The following is a 26723-nucleotide window of genomic DNA, read 5'->3' as shown; positions in this document are numbered from 1 at the left end:
TTCAAAAATTTTATTGTGTTGAACGAAGAAAAATAATGGGAGGATTGGTATTAATACGGAAGGACGATGAAGATATTAATATTATTTAACATGCTAATTTTTTTTATTTATTTCACCTGAAGAGATAAAGTGCATAATAGAATTTAAAAATTTTTTGAGATACATTTGCATAATGAGGAGTTTTAATAAAACATTCAATACAATCAGATATTAAATATGCTAGAAATAATTGAAGAAAATATTTTAATTATTGGTGATTTTAATGCTATCTCAGTCTTTAGTTAAAAAAAAAAAAGAAGAATAAAATTCATATCTTATATTTAAGCTTTTCAAGACTTTATTAATGAAAGTAGTCTGGTTAATTTTGGATATAAAAGTAGTATATTCATTTAGAGAAATAAACAGACAGGAGCTAACTTTATTGAGAAATTGAATAGATGTTTGGCCTCTATCCAGTAAAAATAGAATTACCCAAATGACTTGGTTGTGCACTTAAATGACACAGAATTTGACCATAGACTATTTCTGATTTCTTCGGATAGAACAAGTTTTAAAACAAAGAAAGGTTCAGATTCTAAAAAAGATGGTGTGACAACAAAGAAGCTAGACATGTGATGGCAAATTTGTGGCGTATGGAGGTTGAAGGTTTTTCGATGTTTGTATTATTCAGCAAGCTTAAATAATGTAAATACAATTTGGTTGCATGGCAGAAAAATTCGTCTACTAGCTTGAGGAAAAACATTGCTGAATTGAACTCAGAGCTGAATGAAGAGAAGGATAAAGGCACGGGAGATGACAACACTATAATCCAGGTCTTAGAGGCAAAACTAGAAGATAAATATGAGAGGGAGGAAAGATTCTGGAAAGAAAAATCCAGGGTGCAGTGGTTGCATTGGGGTGATAAGAACACAAAATTCTTTCATGCCAAATTTCGTATGCAGAGCAAACAGGTTGAAAAGTGATTCGGGTGAGGTTGGTACTAATCCAGAACAAATAGCTAGTATTGCGCAACAATATTTTGAAAACCTATTTACTACATCTAACCCAAAGGAATCGATAGAGGAGCTAGAAGGTCTGAATAGAAAAGTAGATAACAATACCAATCGAATGCTAACTAGACCAGTCTCGGATCAAGAAATTAAAGATGTAATTTTTTTTATTAATCCTCTCTCGCACAAAGAGAGGACGAATTCACTGCAAAATTCTATCAATTTTTCTGGTACACTATTAAAAGGATGTCCTCAATGCTGTTCATAACTTCTTTGAGGGAGGAAAGATGCTCAGAGTCTTCAATCATACGCACATATGTTTAATTCCTAAAGCTCCCAACATTAGCAAGATGAACCAGGTGAGGTCTATCAGTCTTAGTACTATTTTTTATAAAATTATCTCTAAAATTCTGATGCATAGATTACAACATACTATGAATATAATCATTAGTGATAATCAAAGTGTGTTTACAAAGGACCGATTTATTAGTGATAATGTATTGATTATTCACGAATTTATACATTTTTTGAAGAATAAGAGGTTTGGGGATGAAAAACTAGTGTTAAAAGTAGATATAAGCAAAGATTACGATCGGATTGAATGAAAATTCATTTGGGCTATTATAGAGAAATTGGATTTTTGTAGAAGGTGGGTGGAGTGGATAAAGAAATGCATAACGACCGTTTCCTATTCTGTTGCTGTGGAAGGACAACCTCATAGTTATTTTAAGCCATGTAGGAGATTGCGATAAGGCGACTCCATTTTTTCCTATCTATTCATATTTTGTGTAGAGGGTCTCTCCCATCTGCTCTATAGAGGAGAACAGAGGAATGAAATCACCGGAATACATTTGAACTACAGATATCTTTACATTACTCATCTATTTTTGTAGATAAATTAATTATATTCGGTAAGGGAATACCCAAGTATGTGCTAACATAGCCCAAATCCTACAATCTTATAATGAGGTGAGTGGACAAGTGGTTAATCTACAAAAGTCATCCTTATTTTTCAGCAAAAATACCATTCTTCAAACCTGACATACTTTATCTGATATTCTTAACATTTTCCATGTTGAAAATCAAGATAAATACTTGGGTCTGTCCTCAGTGATATAGAGGTCGAAGAAGGCAACCTTCAAGTATATTAAGGATCGGGTGGCGAAGAAATTACAGCACTAGAAAATATTCCTCTTATCAGCTAGCAGCAGAAAAACATTGATTAAAGTTGTAGCCACTTCCATTCCGATATATGTGTTGGGGTGTTTCAAAGTACCTGAGACTTTTATAGAAGAAATACAGCGTATGATAATGAGATCCTAGTGGAGACAAAAGGAGCATGAAAGAAGACAACACTGGATTGGTTAGGATATAATCTATAGACTTCAAACTCAAAGGAGATTAAATTTCAAGGATTTAAAAGCCTTTAATCTAGCTATGCTAGGAAAACAAGGCTGGAGAATCATCTCTCATCCTCACTTTTTATTGGGTAAAATGCAAAAAAACAGATATTTTAGATACACTTCCTTTTTAAGGGCAGAGATAGGATACAATCCTTCATGGGGTAGCGCAGTGTTTTGGAAGGCAAAAAATTCTCGAAGAAGGCTGTCTATGAAGAATAGGATAAGGTAACAAAGTCAGGGTCTTTGAAGATAGATGGTTAAAACAGGTTGATCCTAACTCAATTCAAAGCCATACTACTTTCAACAACCAAATTGAATGTATTTTACCGCTAATAAACCATAACAAACAATGGCGAAGAGATATTATAAAAGCAACATTTCAGCCAAACATTGCACAAATTATTCTACAAACTCTAATAAGCGAAGAGAAAGATTTGATAACCTGGCCAGCATAGCAAACTGGACAGTACTCTGTTTAATCTGGTTGCATTTATGCCTTTAGAATGCTTCACGCTCCACCGGAATTGCCACTAAAAATTTGTTAACAAAAACAAATGTGGAGAGCTCTTTGGAAGATCCAATGCCTTCCCAAAGCTAAAAAATTCCTCTGGCGTGCTCTTTACAATGGTCTTCCAGTGCGGTAAAATTTGAACCACCAATCCTCAACAGTTCTACCACAATGTCCTAGATGCTCAAATTCTTTTGAATTGGTGACCCACTGCTTGGCCTCTTACTCTCAATCAAGACAAGCATGGTGTTTAGTAAGGATCCAACTATCAGAAATGGCAGGAGATGACGACATATTCTGAAAATGGTGGGTGCATGTGAGTGAAAGAATGATGGGAGAAGAGGAAGGAAACAGAAAAATAGCAAAGGCAGCTTTCACCATTTGGCAAATCTAGAAAGTGCGTAATATGAAAATGTTCGAAGACAAGAGCTTCTCTCCGTTTGAGTTTTTTTCATAGCAGATAAGATGGAAGAGAAATTTGCTGCAAAGACGCTATCTATGATGCACAGACACGGACACAGATACAACACGACATAGGGGACACACCGATAGAAGAATTTTAAATTTTATAAGATATGGGAACACGCATATATATAAAATATAAGTATTTTTTTAGATAAATCGTAATGATATTTTGATATTTTATTGATATTAAAATATAAATTAATTTTTTAATTATTTTTAAAATTTTATTTCAATATTATAAAGTATTTAAAATATTCTTTTTAATAAATAATAATACATACTATTTTTAAATTTATTTCAAAAATACATAAAAATAATATTAAACACGCTGATACGTGATGGTACTTAAATGTGTCAAACTGTGTCGAAATTTTTTTTATTTTTTATTAAAAAATAATTAAATACAATAGACATGTATATCAGATAAATATCGATGATTACTATATCCAAAGTGTGTTCGACACATAAACACAATAACTTAACAAAATTTTCATGCATCATAAAACGCTACATTAATAAAGTAACTATTGGATGAAGTAATTATTGGATTCTTAGTCTCCATTATTTTAAGATAAATTAGGTGGAAGTGTCCCGTTTTAGTTTTTTATTATGCTGTCCGAAGTTGGACCAAAGTTGGACCAACTGTATTGGTTTTAAAACAGATGATAATGTTAATATTTTTACCGTGACCACCATGGTTATTTAATAATCGCATCAACTATTCCCTCGGTTTTACTGTTCTAGTAGCTTGCAAATTAAATTATAGGGTCTTTAGGCTAAGATATTTTCGTCGGGGTCCCCAACGTACGTATACGCTTTTAGCTGTTCACAAATCAATGCGTATGTTTCTTTTTTTGGACGTTTAATTGAATATTGCATATGATTGCATGTTACCTTTGAGGTCGCTACAGGTGTCAACGATCCAATATTAATTAAAGTGATATATGAATTCCGGAATAAGTAGTTCAACATGACTGTGTTGTAATAAAATTATTTTTTTAAAAATTTAAATTGATAATAAGAATATAAATGATTATATACTTATATTTTTAACACATTTTTTAAGAGTTTTTTAAGTTTTTTATTTATCTTATGTTAGACTTTTTTATTTTAATAAAAATTAAATTTTGATATTTTAGTCATAAAAATTTAAATTTTATATTAAAAATATAACTATTCATTATATATATTTTTTATCAATTTAAATTTTCGAAAAAAATAATTTCATGACATAATATCATAATTTCTATAATAAAAAGTGTTCATACCCTGACTCAACTCTAAGGTCTATGTCTAAATAAAAAGATCCAATCTAAAAATTGGCCTTCATGCGACACCAACATTCTCTCAAGAAGTCAGATCTAACCACGACTTGCTCTAAGAAAGTCGAGAGTGAAGATTAGCTAGCAAATAACACATATTCAAATAAGTAACTGCCCCTAAAATCTCTCAACCCACTTCCAGAAGCCATATCTCAACTTTCCTAAGATAAAGGGACGGTTATCCTCCTTGAAATGTGGAACTACATCAATGGTGGTTATTGGTTCACCACTATAAATACACTAACACCCCTCAGGTATCTCTAAGTGCTAATACTATTTAAACTTGCTTTGACCCTTGGTGATTTAGGCATCGGAATGCCTTTGCAGGTACCATCTCCCATTCTCGCACATATGCAAGTCGCACGAAGGCTCCCAAACGTAAACCTGGTCCAAGGCCACCTCCATCAGACGATTGGACCAACCCAACGAGTCCAGTCCATCAATCTCTAATTACCCATCGTAACAAAAAGATTTATAATTCGATTTTTATTGAACCTAAAAAAAAATCTCAAGTGAAACAAAAAGAAGAAAAATATGCAAAAATTTAAGCAAATTCAAGAGGATGTGATTGATAATATGTCATAAAATTATTTCTCTTAAAAATTTATATGATAGAAAAAAATACATAAATAGTTATATTTTTAAGGTTTAATTATTCTATTAGTCTTTATAGTTTCATGAATTTTCAATTAAGCCTTTATACTTTTTTTCTTTTTAATTGAGTCTCTGGACTAAATTTTTTTTTCAATTAAGTCCTTCTTAGTAGTAATTGGCTTAATTTTATAGGGATCTAACTAAAAAAAAAGAATTAGTATAAGAACCTAAAAAAAAAGAAAAAAAAGTGTAGGAACCCAATTAAAAAAAAATTAGTGCAAAGACTCAATTAAAAAGAAAAAAAAGTATATGAACCTAATTGAAAATTTCGCAAAACTATAGGAACTAACAGAGTAATTAAATCTATTTTAATGTGTTACAATATGTATCTTGGTTTATATATATGGATTATGTATATATTATAACATTATATTCGACGTAAAATCATTTAATGTACCATAATAGTCCTACATGGAAGAAATACTTGCAATGTTTTTAATGAGAACATGAATTATTTAAGGTGTTCCACAAGCATGAATAATTTCTCTTTGCTTATTAGTGTTTTCCATATGGTCAGGGGTGAGTTATGATCACATGAATTATCTTTGTTAGGGGTATGATGTTGAAGAATCATTACATTTACATGTATATATGAATCAGTTGGGGTCCATGCATGCATGTGATTCAGTTAATTAGTGAGATTTTATTTTCTTTCAGGTCTTCGCTTTGTGTACTGATTATTACGTCTGTTCACCAATATCTGAAAATGTTTCTTGAAAGAAATGAATTATATAACCTAATCCGCTTTTTATTATTATTTAGAGTAAAGGATCGTTTTTGTCTCCAACGTTTGGGGTAAGTCTTAAAGTTGTTTCTAACGTTTTAATTGTCCTATTTAAGTCTCTAACGTTTCAAAATTGACTTAATATTGTCCTGCCGTTAGGGATCCGTCAACAGAATTGACGGCGGGACAAAATTGAGACGATTTTGAAACGTTGGGGACTTAAATAGGACGTAAACGTTAAGGACAAAAACGATACATAAAAATAAATTTTAATTTAATTTTATCTTTCAATAATATTAATTTTTTACTGTACGTAGTATTCAATTATTTTTTAATTACATCTAAATAAATTACTTTTAATCACGTTACTTTCATTTTAAATAAATTTATTTTTTTACAATTTTAAAAAATTTTGATATATTAAAGACAAAAAGTATAATTTATATACTATATAAATATATATATATTATTTTTTCTTTTCTGCAAGTTTATATACTAGTCATTCTACAAATATTTCATGAAAACTAAAAATCTTTAAGAGTTAAATTATAAAAAAATTAATTTATTTAAAATAAAAGTAATATGATTAAGTGTAGTTTATTTAGATGTGATTAAAAAATAATTGAATACTATGTATAGTAAAAAATTGATATTATTAAAGGATAAAATTAAAATTTATTTCTATGTATCATTTTTGTCCCAACGTTTTCATTCTATTTAAGTCCCTAATGTTTCAAAATTGTCTCAATTCTGTTAACAGATCCTTAACGGTAGGACAACATTGAATCAGTTTTGAAACGTTAAAAACTTAAATAGGACGATTGAAACGTTAGGGACAACTTTAGAACTTATCCTAAACGTTGGCAACAAAAACAATACTTTATATATCCTCCCCTCAAATGACTACTTTTTCACATTTATCGCGTAAGTGAATAAGTGATACTTAAAAAAAAACGAATATAATTAAATAATTGTAATTTTTTTTTTTAAGTATTACAGTGGTATTCAATATAAATATTATGTAATGTACTATTTTGTAAATTAGCACATGCAATGTAGCAATTGAGGATAATATGCATTTAGGAATTGGGATGCGTTTTTTTTTTCTTTTCATGTTACCAAAATTAAACATGGTATATTGTATTATTTGTACAAGAATTGTTTGCCCAACAATATATAAAAATCACAATTAGGCTCCATCTACATTTAAAGTTGAAGTGAATTATACTCTTAATGCCATCCTTCATTCAATTTTTTTTTTCTTTTATGATAGAAATTGACAACCTTCGAATTAATTCAAGAACTGCTTCAACCTCCCTTGTTCTTGCAAATATCTTCTTTTCATTAAAATATCAAGGCGCTCTTTCTACTAACCAAAAAGCTATGTTGCACATATAACGTAGGGGTGGCAACAGAGTGGGTAGGGGTGAATTTTTGTTCTATTCCTGTCTCGCCGTACAACAACCTGCATAGAACCTGTCTCGTTTCTATCTGCAGGTAGTAAAACGTTGAACTCTAATTCTCCCTGCGGGTACTCGCTCCTGTAATTATTAAAATCTAATAAATAAAATTAAATTTCAAAAATTTATATAACTATCATCACATACATAACATAAATTAAAGTAAAAATTTAAATATGATACAATATTATTAATCATTTACTAATTATTTTACATATATTATACATATTATATATTAAAATTATATATATTATATATAGCGGGGCGGGTATTACCTAAACCCGACCCGCCCCGCCTCTCCCAAGAACTCTCCCCGCAAAAAACTCGCTCCGGTGCGAGGTGGGTAATTACCCGCCCCAAGCAGGTAAGGGTGGGGTGGGTATCCGCGAGTTCGGGTAGTATTGCCATCCCTACATATACGAACACGGATATAGACACGGGACACAACATGATACGAAATACGGAAATACACGAATTTAAAATTTTTATAAGATACAAGAATACAGTATATATATAAAATATAAAATAATTTTTAGATAAATTATAATGATATTTTGATATTTTATTGATATTAAAATATAAATTAATTTTTTAATTATTTTTAATATTTTTTAATTATATAAAATATTTAAATTTTTTTATTTAATAATTGGTAATATATATTATTTTTAAACTCGTTTCAAAAATACATGTTAAGAAATGGCTGAACATACCAAACATGTTTAGAGAATTTTTTTATTTTTTATTAAGACGATTGAACACAGAAGATACACGTATCGAATGAATATTGAAGAGTGTTGTGTTCAAAATGTGTCCAACATATGAACACGATAAATCAATGAAGTGTCCGTACTTTATAGGCAAAAAGGAAAAGAAGAAAGTGGCAAGCCATATTATTGAGCTTATTAAGATATTTACACGTTGAACATGAACACAAGACAAGAGTAGTACTACGTAGTCAAGGCACTAATGGTATTGAATCATATAGGAATAAAAAGATTATAAAATCTAGCAGTGGTCAAGTTAATTTTTTATGTGATTCTAAAATTAATTAACAATAAAAAAATTCTTTCTTTTTTATTATTGTCATAACTCATAAGAAATGAGCAACCCTATATATATAGTAGGAGCCATTGGTATTTGAGGGTGTCCAAATAGCAATGAATTCGGAAGAAGGGGTTGGGAAAAAGTAGTTTTCGTATTTAATTGACTCAAATGCTTCGTTGTATGGAGTATTAAATTAAATTAAATTAAATTAAGGTGGACAAATTTACACCTTGAACTTAATTTGAAGAGGTTTACAGCTTACTTATGAAGTCATTTATATACTCCTACATAATAAATCATTAATGAGGTTGGTGTGTTCTGCCAAACTTGTTGCTTGGGTCTTAGAAAAAAATTGGGAAAAATTATAAAAAGAATAAATTACCATTTGTATCCATAAAAGTAAAAGATATAAATGCTGACAAATATATTCATATAAGAATAAAACGACAATTATACCCACAGAAGATAACTTTCGTATTCCAAGAATATACCCTAACGGACCAATTGTATAACCAACGTCCGAGTACTCTTGGCACACGGAAGGAAGCCATCTTCCGTGATTATAATTATTATTTTATTTTTATATGGATACATTTATCAATATCTATATCTTTTATGAGTACATATAGTAATTTATTAACTATAATTTTAATTACTATAATTTGTAATATTTTCTCTCTTTCGTCCCTGTCATCCAAAACTGAAAAGGAACCTAACTTGCAAAACCTAGTTTGGTGACTTACAATTACAAAGGGTGTTCATTGTTGAATGCATATCAACTACACCTCAAATATTCAATTCAAGACAAAGGGTTGGCCAGTGTATGCTACCTTTATTCAAGAATATATTTCAAATCAACCTTGACCATATTAGGAGTAACACTCATTCAAACGACCAATAAAATTTACAGGATACTGAATGAATGAATCCGATCATTTTTTTTTTTTTTTTTTTTTTTTTTTGAGGGGGCTCCCTTCTCTACCATACATATCCTTTTAAAAGAAAGTTCTATATGTTACAAATCAAAATTGTGGTGGAGTTGCCAAGGCCACACATGTATTCTTTTTCTTACATTCTCATTCCTCAATTAGAAACAGTGCCTCAGCTCTCAACAAAAATAAGATAAACAAGATGATGCACAAGCTAGCATGTTTCCGCTCCTCTCCTCTCTCTCCCAGTATCCACAACCTGCAAAGGCTGCATAACAAGAATTGCACCCCAAAACCAGGCCCTGCAGCAATGCATCAAACAATGCAACTAATAGTGACACAAAGTTGGTCCAAGGTGAGTGATTGGTCAGACTCCACAAGTCACCACCCCAGACAGTTTTAAGATCAATGCAATCAGCAGTCACTGGTTACTTTGTTGCAGTGTGTGCGCAAATAACAAAAGAATGCTTTCAAGAAATTTGGAATCAGTTCCTAGCTCCTCCCTCGTGCTGCAGTTTTGGTCCCATATAGGGGGCTAGAAAGGAGGGTTTCCTCGTGCCGACTATATAATTGAAGTATCATGTGCCAATCATGCGTGTAGTCAATCAGTATGGAATGACATATGGCAGAGCAAAGACATCTACTGGCTCTATGTGCAAACCTTCTGCCCATACTTGATGTGGTTCTGTAACCTCTGAAGATCCCACCACACGTCTCGTTTCTGGAGAATTACTGCTACCAAACAACCATTCTTGATCATCGAAACCAGACCACTCCTCCATTTTCGGGATTGAATATACCTGGCTTAGGTACTTGGTATCCGGATGAGGGGGTTTTATGGTTGCTGCAATGACCGGTTCAGCTGGTGCAGGAGGAGCAATATGGCTCTTGTTTGAGGGAACTTCAAACGGCTGAGTGGCAATGATGCCGTTTATCTTGCCTGCCTTGTTTTCTATCTTAACATTAGGGGCTGCTCCTCCTTGCCTGTCAGATGCATTTGGAATGGAAATTTGGCATGGTTCCAATATCCTTCCATTTTCGGCGAACAGGTGAGAGGAAGATGGTCTTGGCAGCTTACTAGGCCAATTGTCATTGGCTGTAAGAAAATTCAAAAGTTAACGACAACTCATCAGCCAACAGCAAAACACTGAGCCAAGATCAATGTGACTGAAAAGATACCTACAATTAAAATAACAATCTAAACATCTGACATCATCATAAATCCACATTCTCTCTTGGGATGTTGGTATTATTCCATGTGTTAAACAATATTAATTCAAACCAGGTAAGAGGTGTAACCCATTTATATTTACATACAATTTGAAAATATTTAGTAATCAAAACGCATCACAAATAACACTCACCACGTGGAACTCCATTTGATTCAACATCCTTTCGTTTCTTGGGATTTTCACCAGTAACAGCATTCTCATGGCCATTCTTGACTTGTGACAAAGAATTTAAACCTATAGGACCAGCTTTGTTGCATTCTTTTGATTTATTGAGCTCTATGTTTTTAACTTCGGTATGCTCCATAGCTTTCTCCTCTTTTTTCTTCTCTTTGTCCCTGTCTTTGTCCTTTCCATGCCCTTTTTTCTCCTTCTCTCTATCTTTCCTTTTTTCTCTCCGTTTTTCATCTTTTTTTTCCTTAACCTTTTCTTTTCCTTCATCTTTTTTTTCCTTAACCTTTTCTTTTCCTTCATCTTTCTTTTCCTTAACCTTCTCTTTCCCTTCAATGCTTGCTTCCAAAGTCTTTTCAATTTTTTTCTCCATAAGTTTGGATAATCCATCAAATCTGGGATGAATATTTCCAGCTTCCAAAGTCCTATTCTTCTCCAAAACTTTGGGTGCTCCATCAACTCTGGGATGAAAATTTCCAACATGATTCTGAACAGCTGCATTTGCAATAGGTCGGTCTTGAGCCGGGATTCCTTTTGCATCGATCTTCTTAGCAATAAAAGCCTTATCCTTGAGTTTTTCCTTACCATCAAGCCAAGCACCACTGCCCTTTCCCACAAACCTAACAGCCTCCTCCTCTTTCCTGTGGTTTATATCTGTGAACTGAACCAAATGATTTTCAGCTCCTCCGTTACCACCCCTAACCATCCTATCCAACTCCATGAGGATTTTAGAATCCTTGTTCTCCTTAGCCAGATGATTGTTTTGTCTGGCCTTCTCCCCATTGTCAATGGTATGCTGTTTGGCAGGTTTCTCCTCAACAAGAGTACCCTTCTTATCATTTTGCCTGGAATCCTTTTGGTAGGCTTTACCCACATTTGGACCCTCAGCATGTCGTGGAAATTCTTTGTCATCCGCAGTACCTGTTTTACTGTTATCTCTATCTAACACCTTTGCCTTGTCCCTATCCTTCTCCTTGACCTTGTCCTTGTCCTTGTCCTTGTCCTTGTCTCTATCTTTCTTCTTTTCTCTGTGTTTATCCTTTTTGTCCTTCTTTTCCTTATGTTTTCCATCCCTTCCTTCTTTTTCTCTCTTCTCCTTACTTTCTTTCTTTTCTTTGTCCTTTTTCTCCTTTTTATGTTTCTTTTCTTTGTGCTTTTCCTGAAAAGATCACATGGTGTAAAGAGATATTTCAGACTTTAGGTGCAGATTTAAGCAAACTTGGGAGCAACACACAGGCAGAATATTTTGATCAAATATAAGCATGTACTTCATTTTAATGCCTAAATTTCTTAGCAGCCTCAACCACCAGATATTTCAATTCAACAGAAGCATGAACATTCTAAAAGGATAAACCTGGCCATTCAAATTAACAATATTTCACAGCCTTTGCAATACATGACAATTATAAATGGCCAGTAATAACCCAGATTTAAAAACAGAGCGCAACACCCTCATATATTATCATGCCTGACTTAACAAAGAGCAAGATAATAGGTGAAACCCCGATCAATTTGTTGCTCATATATAAAGGCTGCAAACATAGACCTGTGCAATCTTCTTATTAATCACAAGACATAATCATCTAGACCACAGTTAATATATTAGCCTACTGTATGGGATCAATGACATATATAATTCTTAAAATTAGAAATTAGGACTCACTAAGGATATTTGTGTGTAAAGCTGAAGCTTCTTGTGAGGGTTTTGCAAACCCATTACCAAATGAAGTGACAAGATAAGCCCTAATGCTAAATAAGAAAATTTCTACATGGTGCATTTAACAAACTAAAAACTATAGCATTAAACAGCTCATATGTGAAAATAATTTCATTTTAGTGCAGAGGGGAATTTTAAAGGGATAGAAGTAAAAATGAGTTAAACACAGATATAATCTATGGTAGGATACAATGTCATTGTTTGATTCATGTAAACAACTCCACCTACTGAGTAGAGAGATAAGGCTTTATTGTTGTTTGACAATGCATAGTAAAATAGGAGAAGCTTAAAATTTAATTATTCAAATGAGGAAAGCATTGCTGGTAAAGTCATTTCTGTCATCCCATATGTCAAATGATTAGCACTTCATATAGATTCACTTTCTGTATGTATTAAACATTTAACATTGAGGTTAAGGCTAAAGAAACACTCATATTAAGAACTTGATCATTGCACATAATATCAAGCTACAAGAATACAGTTTCATGTAAGGTCATGTTAAGATGCAGCATGCTTTGAATATCTTACACTTATATTAGTTGAAGATTCAAGCAAACAGTCATAATCTCCACAACTAGACCATATTCTGCCCTACAATCCCTTCAGTATATCAACCAATTTGTTAATCTAACTGATCTTGATAAAATCAACCTCCACAATGAATGCCCTCAAGGAACAAAAGATACTTGGTTTTACTTTCCATTTGATCTCAAAATATTTCCCTCATATGCTGTTAAGAATTTAAAGACATAATTTACTCAGGTGTCGTTTTTGTCCTTTGCATGTACAGCTGGAGAGGGAAGTGGCATTGAAAAGCCACTGATCAGCTAAATCACGAGAAACCTAAATATCATAATCATCTTTGCTTAAGGTAAGAGCTTTGTAAAGTAACTGTACTTAATCAGATATACCCTGAACTCTCCTTAGAACTCATCTTGCAAAGAATTGACTACCTACAAACCTGAAGGCATGAGGTACCTGTTAGGGAATGCTACAGATACAAGGATCCTACCACAGATTGAAACAGGGAACCATCCTGTTAACCAACCCTATTAGAGGAGGAGAGATTGGGACACCAATCATATGGCACATTTCAATTATTCCCCGTGTGGTAGGGGAAGGGGAGATTGCAAATAAAGGAGTTGAAAACAAGGAACATTGATTTTTAGTTTTTATTTATGAAAAAGTTCAAAAAAGGAACTTTTGCATTTGTTGAACTCTCACATGATTCCATAACTGTCCCTTAGTTTCCAAATTCAATACCCACCCCAAAAAAACCCCCCCAAAAAAAGGGATCCTACCACAGATTGAAACAAGGAACCATCCTGTTAACCAACCCTATTAGAGGAGGAGAGATTGGGACACCAATCATATGGCACATTTCAATTATTCCCCGTGTGGTAGGGGAAGGGGAGATTACAAATAAATAAGTTCAAAACAAGGAACATTGATTTTTAGTTTTTATTTATGAAAAAGTTCTAAAAAAGGAACTTTTGCATTTGTTGAACTCTCACATGATTCTATAACTGTCCCTTAGTTTCCAAATTCTATACCCCCCCCCCCAAACACAACAAAAAAAATACACCAGCTTTAAAATTCTCATTCTCGCTTACCAAACCGATATTTAGATCCCCTTTTGACCAGTGTATGGTTTAGCTAACAGCAGTTATTTCAAAGTTTTTAGTGCCATATTAGAATACACATCAGATTAGGCTTAAGTTAAAAATACACACACAGGGCATTTCAAACAGTGGCCTGTCTTTGAAACTTCAAAAAGCTGTTATTATTATGTCAACATGGCCAGTCTTTTAAAGTTTCCTATCATATGCAAGATCAGGTCATAAAACCTTTAGATCTTTTCCCCAAATGGTTGTCAGTATCCTTCAACCAAAAGCGCTCTAAATCCTATCATTCCACATCAGTCAGCAGAATATGATTGTTAGAACATACAAGAAGGATGTATATCTATGTAGGCCACCCAAAAATTTGAAAATCAGGCTTTATTCCATGTGACAGAAGCAAGAAATAAAAAAAAAACATTGCTCTCAAACAATACTGATCCTTGCTTAAATAGGTAACGTGGCATACTATTTTAAATCGGAAGACAGAACATCAAACACAAAGATAACTGTTTTACAACAAAAGCACTCATCACATAAATCACAACCTATGGTTAGAGAACCTGCACCTACTCCCCTGCAAAACCAGCAAAAATCCAAAACAAAAGTAGTAATTTGCATGGTAGTATGAATGACTGCACTATATGTGTTTACTTTGTCAAGCATGCTAAATACTATTATAGGCAGCTATGAATCAAATGATACATCAACACTATTATCAATTTAATATGAAAGTAGATATCTGTTTTACAAGGGAATAATAAATCTCAATGGTTTTCTATCAAAATAATTAAACTATGTTGGTTTCCAGGGAAAGACAAGATAACAATGAGGATTTAATGAAACTTGTGAGGAGATCAATGTGCATAGAACAGGATATACATACAATGTTCAAAATATCCTTGCTCCTAGAGCAGCAAGAACATAATTTCTACACTCAATCCTCTTTGGAACTTATATAATCAGCAATGCACTTCCACCAAACTGTCCAAAATTGGATTTTGGACACAGCCCAGAAGTATTTCAGACAAAACACAGAAAAATATAGCATGAATCACATAAGCATATAAGATGACAAAGTGAACATTTGACATGACATGCAACTATGGGAAGTAGTATATCATAAATGAACGAAAACTTCCATAAACCAAGATGAACAAACCCCACTGGTCCATGCAGGAAAAAAAATTAAACTATCAAATTCAGTATGATATGAACTTAGTTGTACTCTGTTCTCACACTCTCTATGTGTCTTACCCCCCCCCCCCCCCTCCCTTTTCTCCCAAAAAACAAAAAAACAAAAATCCTTTGTGAATTTGTGATGTAATCTTTAATCATCCTAAATTGGATCCATACCCCCAATTAAACAATACCTTTCTACTAATGGTTTGTATGTCATTGTTTGAAAGACCACGTAGTGGGACAAGGCTTTGTTGTTGTTGTTTGATAGAGCCTATGTAGTGGACTCTAAGCAACAAATTCATTATTACTTGGCATGAAAATTATCCAATATTATGATTAAATTGAGCAAGAATGCATGACAGCACTTAGTCTCCTCCAATGTCTCATGTACATAATCATGCAAATTAACATTGTCAAACTCCATGTGAATATAGAATTAAAAAGTATAATAACCTTTTTTAACAAGTCTACTTCATCTGTTCTAGCTTCCTTTTCATATCCTGGTGGTGGAAATGGAAAGCACCGCGACATTGCACAAAATCCAGATATGCCCAGTGCAAAATCCTTCCAAAATTGAGAGTGCTTCAATTAGTTTCCAGCAGCAATGTTCCAGAAAGGGAACGAAACAGCAACTATGCTCCTGTCCATGCACCATGTCATCACACTCATTTCCAGTTTTAATATTCCTCCATAAACCTCTTGCTCACTAGAAACACGGATTTCGGAAACCACCAAGCTTTGCTTTCCTTCACCAAAATATGAAAACAGCTCAAACTATTATTCGGAACTTAATTCAAAACTGCGGAGCACAGCAACTACTCAATCTAAGTCTAACTCAGTAAAGTCCTAGTGCAACCACAGATGAGGATTCAACACAAACCCAATCAGTATAAGTTTGGGAGCACTATGGACTATGGTATGGTATTAAGCTCACCCTAACAATGTCAATCCAAAAGGGTTTCTTCAGAAACAATAATGGACCACCAAAATCAGATCCTCTGTGTTTCCTCGACTATAAACAAAGAATGATCAACTTTTCCTCCGTGCCAAGGCCAGAAACCAAAACGATTCCCCAGCTAAGACTGAACAAGGGAACACCAAAAATGAAAGACTGGGAAAGGCTTTTTGTACTGTTTCAAAAATCCGTTCTCAAAATCTTGATCACTGTTACTGATATAGACAATCCTCTTCCATGCTCATAGTAGCAATGTTCATCCCCATCTTAAGCAATCTCCAAGTGCAAATGATCAAACACCTTAGCCCCAAATCCACAATTTGAACCCTTGAAGAGACTAGAGCTCATGCCCATTTCACGAAGGAGCAACCCTCAGTCTTCCGTTGAATCACACACTCTGATCAAAACCCTAATCACTCGGAAAATTTCCAAATTCCGCAACTGCCGAGCTTCGATCCAAAGAAACCCTAGAAAAAGGAAAATCCACCAAACCAAACAAGTTGAGTATACATACATACCCGTCAAAAGACACTCGCATAGAAAGAAAACCCTAATCCCAATTCTGGAAAACGTTCGTTGAATAAAACCCCTCCTTCCCCGGTGGAGAGAATAATACCAAAAAAACAAAGGAAGAAGAAAGAAAGCGCATTAAAAAGCAGCAAAATTGAAACGGAATAAAGAGAATCGAACACTTTTAGGTACCTAAGCAATAATGGGTATCGATCAAAAGGGGGAAAAGAAGCTCTGATTCGAAGCGTTAACGAGAAAACAAAAAAAACGTGAAATTTCGATTGGTGAAAGAGATTAGAAGAGGAAATTTTGCTGGAAGAGATTACCTTGCCCGCTACAAAGTGGACATTGTAGGAGGACAAGATCTCTACCTCTCTTCACAGGAAACACGAATACACCAAAAATAACAATCTTAATAAATGGTATAATATTCTATAAAAAATATTTTTTTTTTGAAGGAAGTACTTTTTTTTTTCTTTCTTTCTTTTCCTTTTTTTTCCCTTCTCTTTCTCTTGTTCTGTGTTGTGTTGAATTTGGTATGCTATGTGATATGATAGAGCTGTTTCTTGCTCCCTTTCTAGATTCTGGGTTTTTGGTTCTCTTTTGTGTTTTTTCCCACTGCTTCTTTTCTCCTCTCTCTCTCTCTTTCTCTCTCTTTCTCTCTCTTCCTTTGGTTATGGGGTGTATGCGTTTGTGTGCTTTGAGTAATTGTGTATCGTGTTGTCTCTCGTATATAAAATCTATAATTATTGCTAGGTTATTTATTTATTTTTTTTTCTTGCTTTCTTTGCTCTTTCTCTATTCCTAATGGGCTCTAAGGGGGAGGTGTTGTTCCTGAGTTCGGAAGTTACACGCGAGAAGGATTGGAAGAAGAAAAACAAAAACATTTGAAAACCTAAATACCCGAAATTGTAACAAAAGAAAAGGGGCAAGAAAGGGAAACCATAAGGCCGAAGCACATGCACATGACCAACATCTTTGTGATATGAGGGATCTAATCAAGTGATAAGGGTGATCAACTATTAAGACTAAGAAGAATAAACTTTTGCCATCAAATTATTTGTATAGATAGATAGTCAACATTTAAATACAAATGATTTTAAAAAAATTTCATAATGTGAAATTAATTATTTATAATTTTGGTGGTAAGAGAGATGAGAGAGAGAACGAGAGAGATAGAAGGATAGGGTTAGACAACCACAACACTAGGACAAGGATATAAGTGTCTGGAACCGAGAAAAGTATTTTCGTTTGGAGAATGAATCTTTTACTATTTTTATGGACAGGCTACTAGAAAATATATTGAAGCAAGAATTATATAGCTTGTTTACTTGGATGAAGCGGATCAATGACATATGTTTGTCACAAAAATAGAAAAATGGTATGGTATACCTATTTGCTTTCATACGATACACCATAAAAGGAGAAGTTTTGAAAGCAATAACAGAAATGAATTGCACACGATTAAGAAGAAATGAGATTTTTATGAGACAAGCTAAATATACGAGGGAGATTAATACTCAAGAGAAGAACGTGATAGACGTTGAAGCTATTATGAGGCATGCAAATGATGGAGTATTCGAACGTGGGAAAAATCTTATTCTGGGAGGGGATCACGTGGAAAGTAGGAAAAAGATAGAAAACATGAAGGATCCACATGGAAATGGGTGGAGAAAGAAAGTAGAAGTCTCGATGGAAAGAAATAACTTGAGCTAGTTGCAGAAGTGTATTATTGGGGTCACGACGAAAGCTATAGACTTCGGCATGTTGAACGCAACAGTTCGAAAGGACTAGCTTCACGTAGTCAAGGTTCGTGAGATGTGAGAGTACAAAGCCTTGCTGACCTTTAATAGCATTCGAAGTGCAAAAGAAGCGCTCACACTTAACATGGATGGTCTGTTGAATATTTTTATAGCATATGGAGATAGGAGGAGAATGAACGAAGCGAAAATAGATAGATGTGGCTAAAATGCTTTGGAGTTCCTCTACACGCTTAGTTAAAAGATACATTCTGAACTATTAGTGGACAGTGGGGTGAGGCGGTGAAGTGTGACGAAGCAACAAAATTCTATTTGTCATTTAGTATTGGACGAGTGCAGAAAGATACATGTATATTTGATATTATTGAAGAATGGATACACATTATCATATGCATAAGTGGATTCGATGTGTTTGTTAAGAAAGTTGGAAGCGAGGTATATGGTTCAGTGTATTATGTGATGATGGATGATCTGGAAGAAAATAGTAGGGTCATCATGAGAGGAGGATATACGACTGGCAAGATAAAAATAAAGATGGTAGAAATGGGAGTACACCGCTTTTGTTGGAATGGGATGCAACGGTAGAGATGGTGGTGTGGTGCAGATGGCTAGGGAGGAAGAACAATGAAAGGGTAGTGTTGTAATTTACCATGAAGATTTGAATGAATGGAGAAAATAATTTTCAAATCAGGAAACGGCACACACGACAATTAAGGCAATCAATTCAATTATGAAGAAGATTGATTTTAGTGGGATATCCTACCAATAGCGTGGATACTAATTCTGATAAAATATTATCGTGGGATTATGATAAAAGTCATGTGGTAGCTGAGTTAGAAATAACGAGCAATAATAAAAGGAGTTTGGGTGCTATGAAGCCCAATGAAGTTGTGCAAACCAATAGTATTAATAACCATATTAATATAAATAAAGCTAATAAGAGTCTGTTGGGCCAACAACAAATAAGCCCAAATGCTGGAATTGATGTTGGACTTGAAGGGGAGCGGATTGGGAGACCCATGGGGCGGCATATTCACATTGTCAGACCCGAAGGCTGTGCGATAGGGGAGAGGATGTACGGTGATAATGCATAGCTTAACGGTGGTATTGGCAGAACCGTCGATGGTAGAGACTAACCGAGTAGAAGAAGTCACACCTCGGGGGGGGGGGGGGGCGGTTTCAACAGGTCATGGTGAATGGAGGTCGCACGCACGCGCCACTGAGTCAGTTAGAGAGGTGGTGCGAGCCACGACGCTGTCGGCGGGGCAACCATCCAAGTTCATTGCCAATGGTTGTCGTGCTCACTAATGAAAGAACGACAGCGTATACAACGAAGGACACTGGTTTTAGTGTGTGTTCCTGTTGTGGTGTTGCAAACAAAGACCCTGATACATAACGTAATCCTGATACATTCCGTATCATTTGGTATCAGATTTCAAGTATCAGATTAACCCTTATTAATCTATATTTGATCTTCTTTATTCTAATTAAAAAAACCACATCATTTCCTGTGTCGTCCATTGTTCATCTTCGTGTCTTCCTTCGTCTCTTGTTGTTCCTTCTTGTAATTGTCTCTTTTATTTTTATTATTTCCTTAATATTCGTGATTTCCTTTTGTTTTTCCATAACATTAGGTTTTTTTTTTTTAAGGAACTCTTACCATTACCTTCTAATTCAACCTTTTGTACAACTTAAATTACAATACTTTGGGAGCTATCTTGATTTAAGTGTTAATTTTCACACCTCTTTGGTATATTTCTCTCCTATTATTAGGTTAGGGTATTGGGTTCCAAGTTTGTCCTTCTCATTTTTCTATCTGATAGTGGTGACTATGAAGATCTTGGATTAGATATTGGATGTTAGTAGGTATAGACTAATCTAGAGTTTATATTATGTATTTTGAATGTTCAGTTTCAAATATCTATTAGTTGTTCCCTTTCTTTTCCCTTCTAAATTAAAAAGTTTAACTATTTTAAAAATTTAAGTTTCTCAATTGTATACTACTAGATATATCCCTCCCTTCCCATTTTTTTTTTATCTTGTGTGTATCTTCATTGGAAGCCTACTAAAATCATGATATTTAAACAAAACGGTGTGCTCATTACCTAAGCCTGCCACCCCCTAGATCTATGCATAGGCTTTTTTTTTGTTTTAATTCTTGCTTTTTTCCTTACATTGACCCATATTTTTGTTAGCTTCATGTTCTCTTTCTTTCTTTTCTCTCTCTTCGTCTGCTCTTCTAATTCTCTTTATTGCTTATATCTATTGCTGCTTCTCTTTTAATTCTATTTGTTCCTTATATCTAGTGCTGCTAGCTTAGAATTTATAGAGAATATTACTCACTTAATATACTAATTATTTGAATGAGGTTTAGGATGTAACAAAATAAATTATATGTTCAAGAAATAGATTTTGAATATTAAGTAGGTTTTTAAAATATGAATGACATTAAATGATTCTCTAACCTATATACTATTTTGATGATAATTGAAAACAAATAATTGTTTGGCCTTCCATAATTTTGTTATGGTTGCTTCAATTCCTTTAAGTAGGTTTACTAATATTTTTTTTACTGATCTTAAGTGAATAATTATTTATAATGTGCTAATGAGGATAATCTGCTATAAAGATAGAAGATAATAGATGACAAATCAGTCCGTACTAGGGTAATAATATTCGAAATAAATGGTCTATATCTACTTTTCTATAAGAGATTACTTTGACATATTTTTCATTCGGAATATGCTCTATCCTGCATTAAATATTTAAAATATGTTGTACACGCTTATTAAAATTATAATATTTAGACTAATACTAGATGTGCTCATTGCATGCTCTTTCTCTTCCTTCTGACATTATTAGGTTAGGGTTTAGATCTTGATTTACGTGTTATTTTTCACATCTCTTTGCTATATTTCTCTCCTGTTATTAGATTATGGTATAGGGTTTCAATTCTATCCTTCTGACTCTTCGATTTGATAGTGGCGGTTATAAAGATCTTGGATTAGATATTGGAGGTTAGTAGATATAGACTAATCTAGGGTATAGTGTGTATTTTGAATGTTCAGTTTCAAATATCTATTAGTTATTTCTTTTTTTTCTTCCAAAAATTAAAAAGTTTAACTATTTAAAAGATTCAAGTTTCTCAGTTGTATACTGCTAGATATACCCCGCCCTCCCCATTTTTTTAATCTTGTGTTAACTGAACCTACTATATTATGTGTGCTATAAAAGTGTCATTCTCTTATAAGGTCAAAGCACACGCACATGACTAACATCTTTGTGATCTCAGGGATCTAATCAAGTGATAAGGATGATCAACTATTAAGACTAAGAAGAATAAACTTTTGCCATCAATTATTTATATAGATAGATAATCAACATTTAAATACAAAGGAGTTTTAAAAAATTTCTTAATGTGAAATTAATGATTTATAATTTTGGTCGTAAGAGAGATGAGAGAAAGAAAGGACAAGAGAGATAGAGGGGTAAGGTTAGACAACCACAATACTAAGGTAAGGATCTAAGAGTTTGAAATCAAGAAGAGTATTTTCGTTTGGAGAAGAAATCTTTTACTTTTTTTATGGACAGGCTACTAGAAAATATATCGTAGCAAGAATTATATAGCTTGTTTACTTAAATGGGGCGGATTAGTGACATATATCTGTCACCAAAGCAGAAGAATGCTACGGTATACCTATTTGCTTTCATATGATACATCACAAAGGGAGGAGTTTTGAAAGCAATAACAGAAATGAATTGCACGCAATTAAGAGGAAAGGAGCTTTGGAGGAAAGAATTTTCAAATCAGAAAATGACACACACACGACAATTAAGGCAATCAATTCAGTTATGAAGAAGGCTGACTTAGTGGGATATCCTACCAAAAGTGCGGATGCTAATTCGAATAGAACATTATCGTGGGATTATGATAGAAGTCATGTGGTAGCTGAGTAAGAAATAACGAGCAATAATAAATGGAGTTTGGGTGCTATGAACTCCAATAAAGTTGTGCAGACCAATCGTATTAATGACAATATTAACATAAATAAAGCTAAGAAAAGTCTGTTGGGCCAACAACAAATACGCCAAAATGCTGGAATTGATGCTGGACTTGAAGTAGAGAGGATTGGGAGACACATGGGACGGTATATTCATATTGTGAGACCCCAAGGTTGTGCGATAGGGAAGAGGATGTGCGGTGATGATCACAGCTCCACAGTGGTGCTGGCAGAACCGTCGATGGTAGAGGCCGACCGAGTAGAAGAAGTCACACCTCGGAGAGGGGGCGGTTTCAACAGGCGATGGTGAATGAAGGTTGCACGCACACGCGACAGAGACGAGTAAGGGAGGTGGTGAGAGCCACGACGCTGTCAGTGAGGGCAGCCATCCAAGTTCATTGCCAATGGTTGCCATGCTCACTAATGAAAGAACGGCAGCATGCACAACGAGGGATACTGGTTCTGGTGTGCGTTCCTGTGGTGGTGTTGCAAACAAAGACCCTGATACGAAACGTAACCCTGATACGTTATGTATCATTTGGTATCAGATTTCATGTATTAAATTAATCCTTGTTAATCTATATTTGTTCTTCTCTATCCTAATTAAAAAAAACCTTGTTATTCCCTGTGTCTTCCATTGTTCATCTTCGTGTCTTCCTTCGATTCTCTTTGTTCCTTATTGTTATTATCTCTTTTATTGTTTACTATTTTCTTACTATTCGTGGTTTCCTTTTGTTTTCCCATAACATTAGGTTTCTTTGAAAGAACTCTTACCATTACCTTCTAATTCAAATTTTTGTACATGTTAAATTGGAACACTTAGTGTCCAAAAAAAATAGCGAAACAAAAAAAAGTATTCAGTGCACAAAAAAAGAATTGTGTTACCGTAAAAAATATCAGAAAAACCTAAAAAAATATCTTTAGATAATTTATTATTATTCATATTATTATTATCTCATTGTGTGAAAAGTGGAAAAAAGATAGAAAATATGAAGGGTCCAAATGAAAATGGGTGGAGAAAGAAAGTAGAAGTCTCGATGGCAAGAAATAATTTGAACAGGTTGCAGAAGAGTATTATTGGGGGCACGACGAAAGCTATAAACTTCGGCATGTTCAATGCAATAGTTCAAAAGGACTGACTTCACGTAGTCAAGGTTTGTGAGATGGGAGACTACAAAGCCTTGCTGGCCTTTTATAGCGTTCGAAGTGCGAAAGAAGCGCTCACACTTAACATGGATAGTCTGTTAAAGATTTTTCGTAGCGTATGGAGATGGGAAGAGAATGAACGAAGTAAAAATAGAAGGATGTGGCTAGAATGCTTTGGAGTTTCTCTACATGCTTGGTCAGAAGATACATTCTGAACTATTGGTGGACAGTGGGGTGAGATGGTGAAGTGTGACGAAGCAACAAAATCCTATTTGTCATTTAGTGTTGGACGAGTATATATATGTGTGTGTTTGATGTTATTAATGAATGGAGTGTGTGTTTGATGTTATTAACGAATAGATACACATTATCATAGACATAAGTAAATTCGATGTGTTTATTAAGGAAGTTGAAAGCGAGGTGTATGGCTCAGTGTGTTATGTGATGATGGATGATATGGAAGAAAACAGTAGGGTCATCATGAGAGGAAGATATATAACTGGGCAAGATAAAAGTAAAGATGATGGAAATGGGAATAAACTGCTGTTGTTGGAATGGGATACAGTGGTAGAGATGGTGGTGCATACGGTTAGAGAGGAAGAACAATGAAAGGGTAAAGTTGTAATTTACCATGAAGATTTGATTGAACGGAAGAATGAATTCTCAAATCAGGAAACGACACACACGATAATTAAGGCAACCAATTCAGTTATGAAGAAGGCTGATTTAACGGGATATCTTACCAATAACGCGGATGCTAATTTGGATAGAACATTATTGTGGGATTATGATAGAAGTCATGTGGTAGCTGAGTTAGAAATAATGAGCAATAATAAAAAGAGTTTTGGTGATATGAAGCCCAGTGAAGTTGTATAGACCAATAGTATTGATGACCATATTAACATAAATAAAGCTAAGAAGAGATTTTTTGGTCAAAAATAAATAGGCCAAAATGCTAGAATTGTTGCTAGACTTGAAGTTGAGCAGATTGGGAGACCCATTGGGCGGCATATTCACATTGTGATACCTCAAGGTTATGCGATAGGGGAGAGGATGTGCTGTGATAATGCATAGCTCCATGGTGGCACAGGCAAAACCGTCGATGGTAGAGGTTGATCGAGTAGAAGGAAGTCACACCTCGGAGAGGGGGGCGGTTTCACCAGGTCATGGTGAATGTAGGTCGCACGCACAAACGACTGAGTCGGTAATAGAGGTGGTACGAGCCACGACGCTGTCGGCGGGGGCAGCCATCCAAGTTCATTGCCAATGGTTGTCGTGCTCACTAATGGAAGAACGATAGCGTACGCAACAAGGGACACTGGTTCTGGTGTGTGTTCCTGTGGTGGTATTGCAGACAAAGACCCTGATACAGAACATAATCCTGATACATTCTGTATCATTTGGTATCAGATTTCAGGTATTAGATTAACATTTATTAATCTATATTTGATCTTCTTTATCCTAATTAAAAAAACCGCGTCATTCCCTGCGTCGTCCATTGTTCATCTTTGTGTCTTCCTTCGCGTCTTTTTGTTCCTTCTTGTTATTGTCTCTTTTATTTTTATTATTTTCTTACTATTCGTGGTTTCCTTTTATTTTTCCATAACATTAGATTTTTTTGAAGAAACTCTTACCAATACCTTCTAATTCAACCTTTTGTATAACTTAAATTAGAATACTTAGGGAACTGTCTTGATTTACGTGTTATTTTTCACCCCTCTTTCATATATTTCTCTCCTATTATTAGGTTAGGGTATTGGGTTCCAAGTTTATCCTTCTCATTTTTCTATCTGATAGTAGCGGCTATGAAGATCTTGGATTAGATATTGGATGTTAGTAGGTATAGACTAATCTAGGGTTTATACTATGTATTTTTAATGTTCAGTTTCAAATATCAATTAGTTGTTTCCTTTATTTTCCCCTTTAAATTAAAAAGTTAAACTATTTCAAAAATTTAAGTTTCTCAATTGTATACGACTATATATATTCCTCCCTTCCTATTTTTTTATCTTGTGTATATCTTCATTGGAATATGATATATTTTTTTATTGGAAATGTAATTATATAGAAAGACTAATAAAATCATGATATTTAAACAAAAAAGTGTACTCATTACTTAAGCCTGTCATCCCTAGATCTATTCATAGGCTTTTTTTGTTTTGATTCTTGCTTTTTCCTTTATATTGACCCCATGTTTTTGTTAGCTTCATGTTCTCTCTCTTCCTTTTCTCTCTCTTCGTCTGCTCTTCCAATTTTTTTTATTGTTTATATTTATTACTGCTTCTCTTCTAATTCTCTTTGTTGCTTATATCTATTGCTGCTAGTTTAGAATTTATAGAAAAGATTGCTCACTTAATATACTAATTATTTGAACGAGGCTTAGGATGTAAAAAAATGAATTATATGTTAAAGTAATAGATTTTTGAATATTAAGTAGGTTTTTAAAATATGAATGACATTAAATGATTCTCTAACCTATATACTATTTTAATAATAATTGAAAACAAATAATTGTTTGGCCTTCCATAATTTTGTTATGGTTGCTTCAATTCCTTAAGTAGGTTTACTAATATTTTTTTTACTGATCTTAAGTGAATAATTATTTATAATGTGCTAATGAGGATAATCTGCTATAAAGATAGAAGATAATAGATGACAAATCAGTCCGTACTAGGGTAATAATATTCGAAATAAATGGTCTATATCTACTTTTCTATAAGAGATTACTTTGACATATTTTTCATTCGGAATATGCTCTATCCTGCATTAAATATTTAAAATATGTTGTACACGCTTATTAAAATTATAATATTTAGACTAATACTAGATGTGCTCATTGCATGCTCTTTCTCTTCTTTCTGACACTATTAGGTTAGGGTTTAGATCTTAATGTACGTGTTATTTTTCACATCTCTTTACTATATTTCTCTCC

General features: G+C 33.9%; 1 protein-coding gene across 3 annotated transcripts; it reads right to left on the bottom strand.

Annotated features, from left to right (window-relative positions):
• Positions 1-9277: 9277 nt before the first annotated feature.
• LOC130968186 (uncharacterized) lies at positions 9278-17752 on the bottom strand. 3 transcript variants are annotated; one of them, XM_057893341.1, is made up of 4 exons: positions 17077-17752; positions 15873-16841; positions 10866-12060; positions 9278-10597 (listed from the first exon to the last, which is right to left on the bottom strand). In XM_057893341.1, the coding sequence occupies exons 2-4, from the start codon at positions 15948-15950 to the stop codon at positions 10107-10109; spliced, it is 1764 nt and encodes a 587-aa protein (XP_057749324.1). In that variant the 5' UTR covers positions 15951-16841; positions 17077-17752; the 3' UTR covers positions 9278-10106. The 3 variants fall into 3 exon arrangements, with proteins under 3 accessions (XP_057749324.1, XP_057749323.1, XP_057749325.1); XM_057893340.1 differs by having other exon boundaries at positions 17211-17752; XM_057893342.1 differs by having other exon boundaries at positions 17350-17752.
• Positions 17753-26723: the final 8971 nt, after the last annotated feature.

This window comes from Arachis stenosperma, chromosome 3, assembly GCF_014773155.1.
Source record: "Arachis stenosperma cultivar V10309 chromosome 3, arast.V10309.gnm1.PFL2, whole genome shotgun sequence".
NCBI classification, from domain to species: domain Eukaryota; kingdom Viridiplantae; phylum Streptophyta; class Magnoliopsida; order Fabales; family Fabaceae; genus Arachis; species Arachis stenosperma.
Note: the sequence above shows the minus strand (reverse complement) of the source record. Positions and strands in the feature narration are given on the sequence as shown.

Bases quoted from the DNA above. Each gene is read 5' to 3' on its own strand.
- LOC130968186 (XM_057893341.1), bottom strand. From the start codon at position 15,950: ATGTCGCGGTGCTTTCCATTTCCACCACCAGGATATGAAAAGGAAGCT. The intron at 12,061-15,872 runs GTTATTATACTT...TGATCTTTTCAG, and splicing joins AAGTAGACTTGTTAAAAAAG to GAAAAGCACAAAGAAAAGAA. The intron at 10,598-10,865 runs GTGAGTGTTATT...ATTTTCTTACAG, and splicing joins ATCAAATGGAGTTCCACGTG to CCAATGACAATTGGCCTAGT.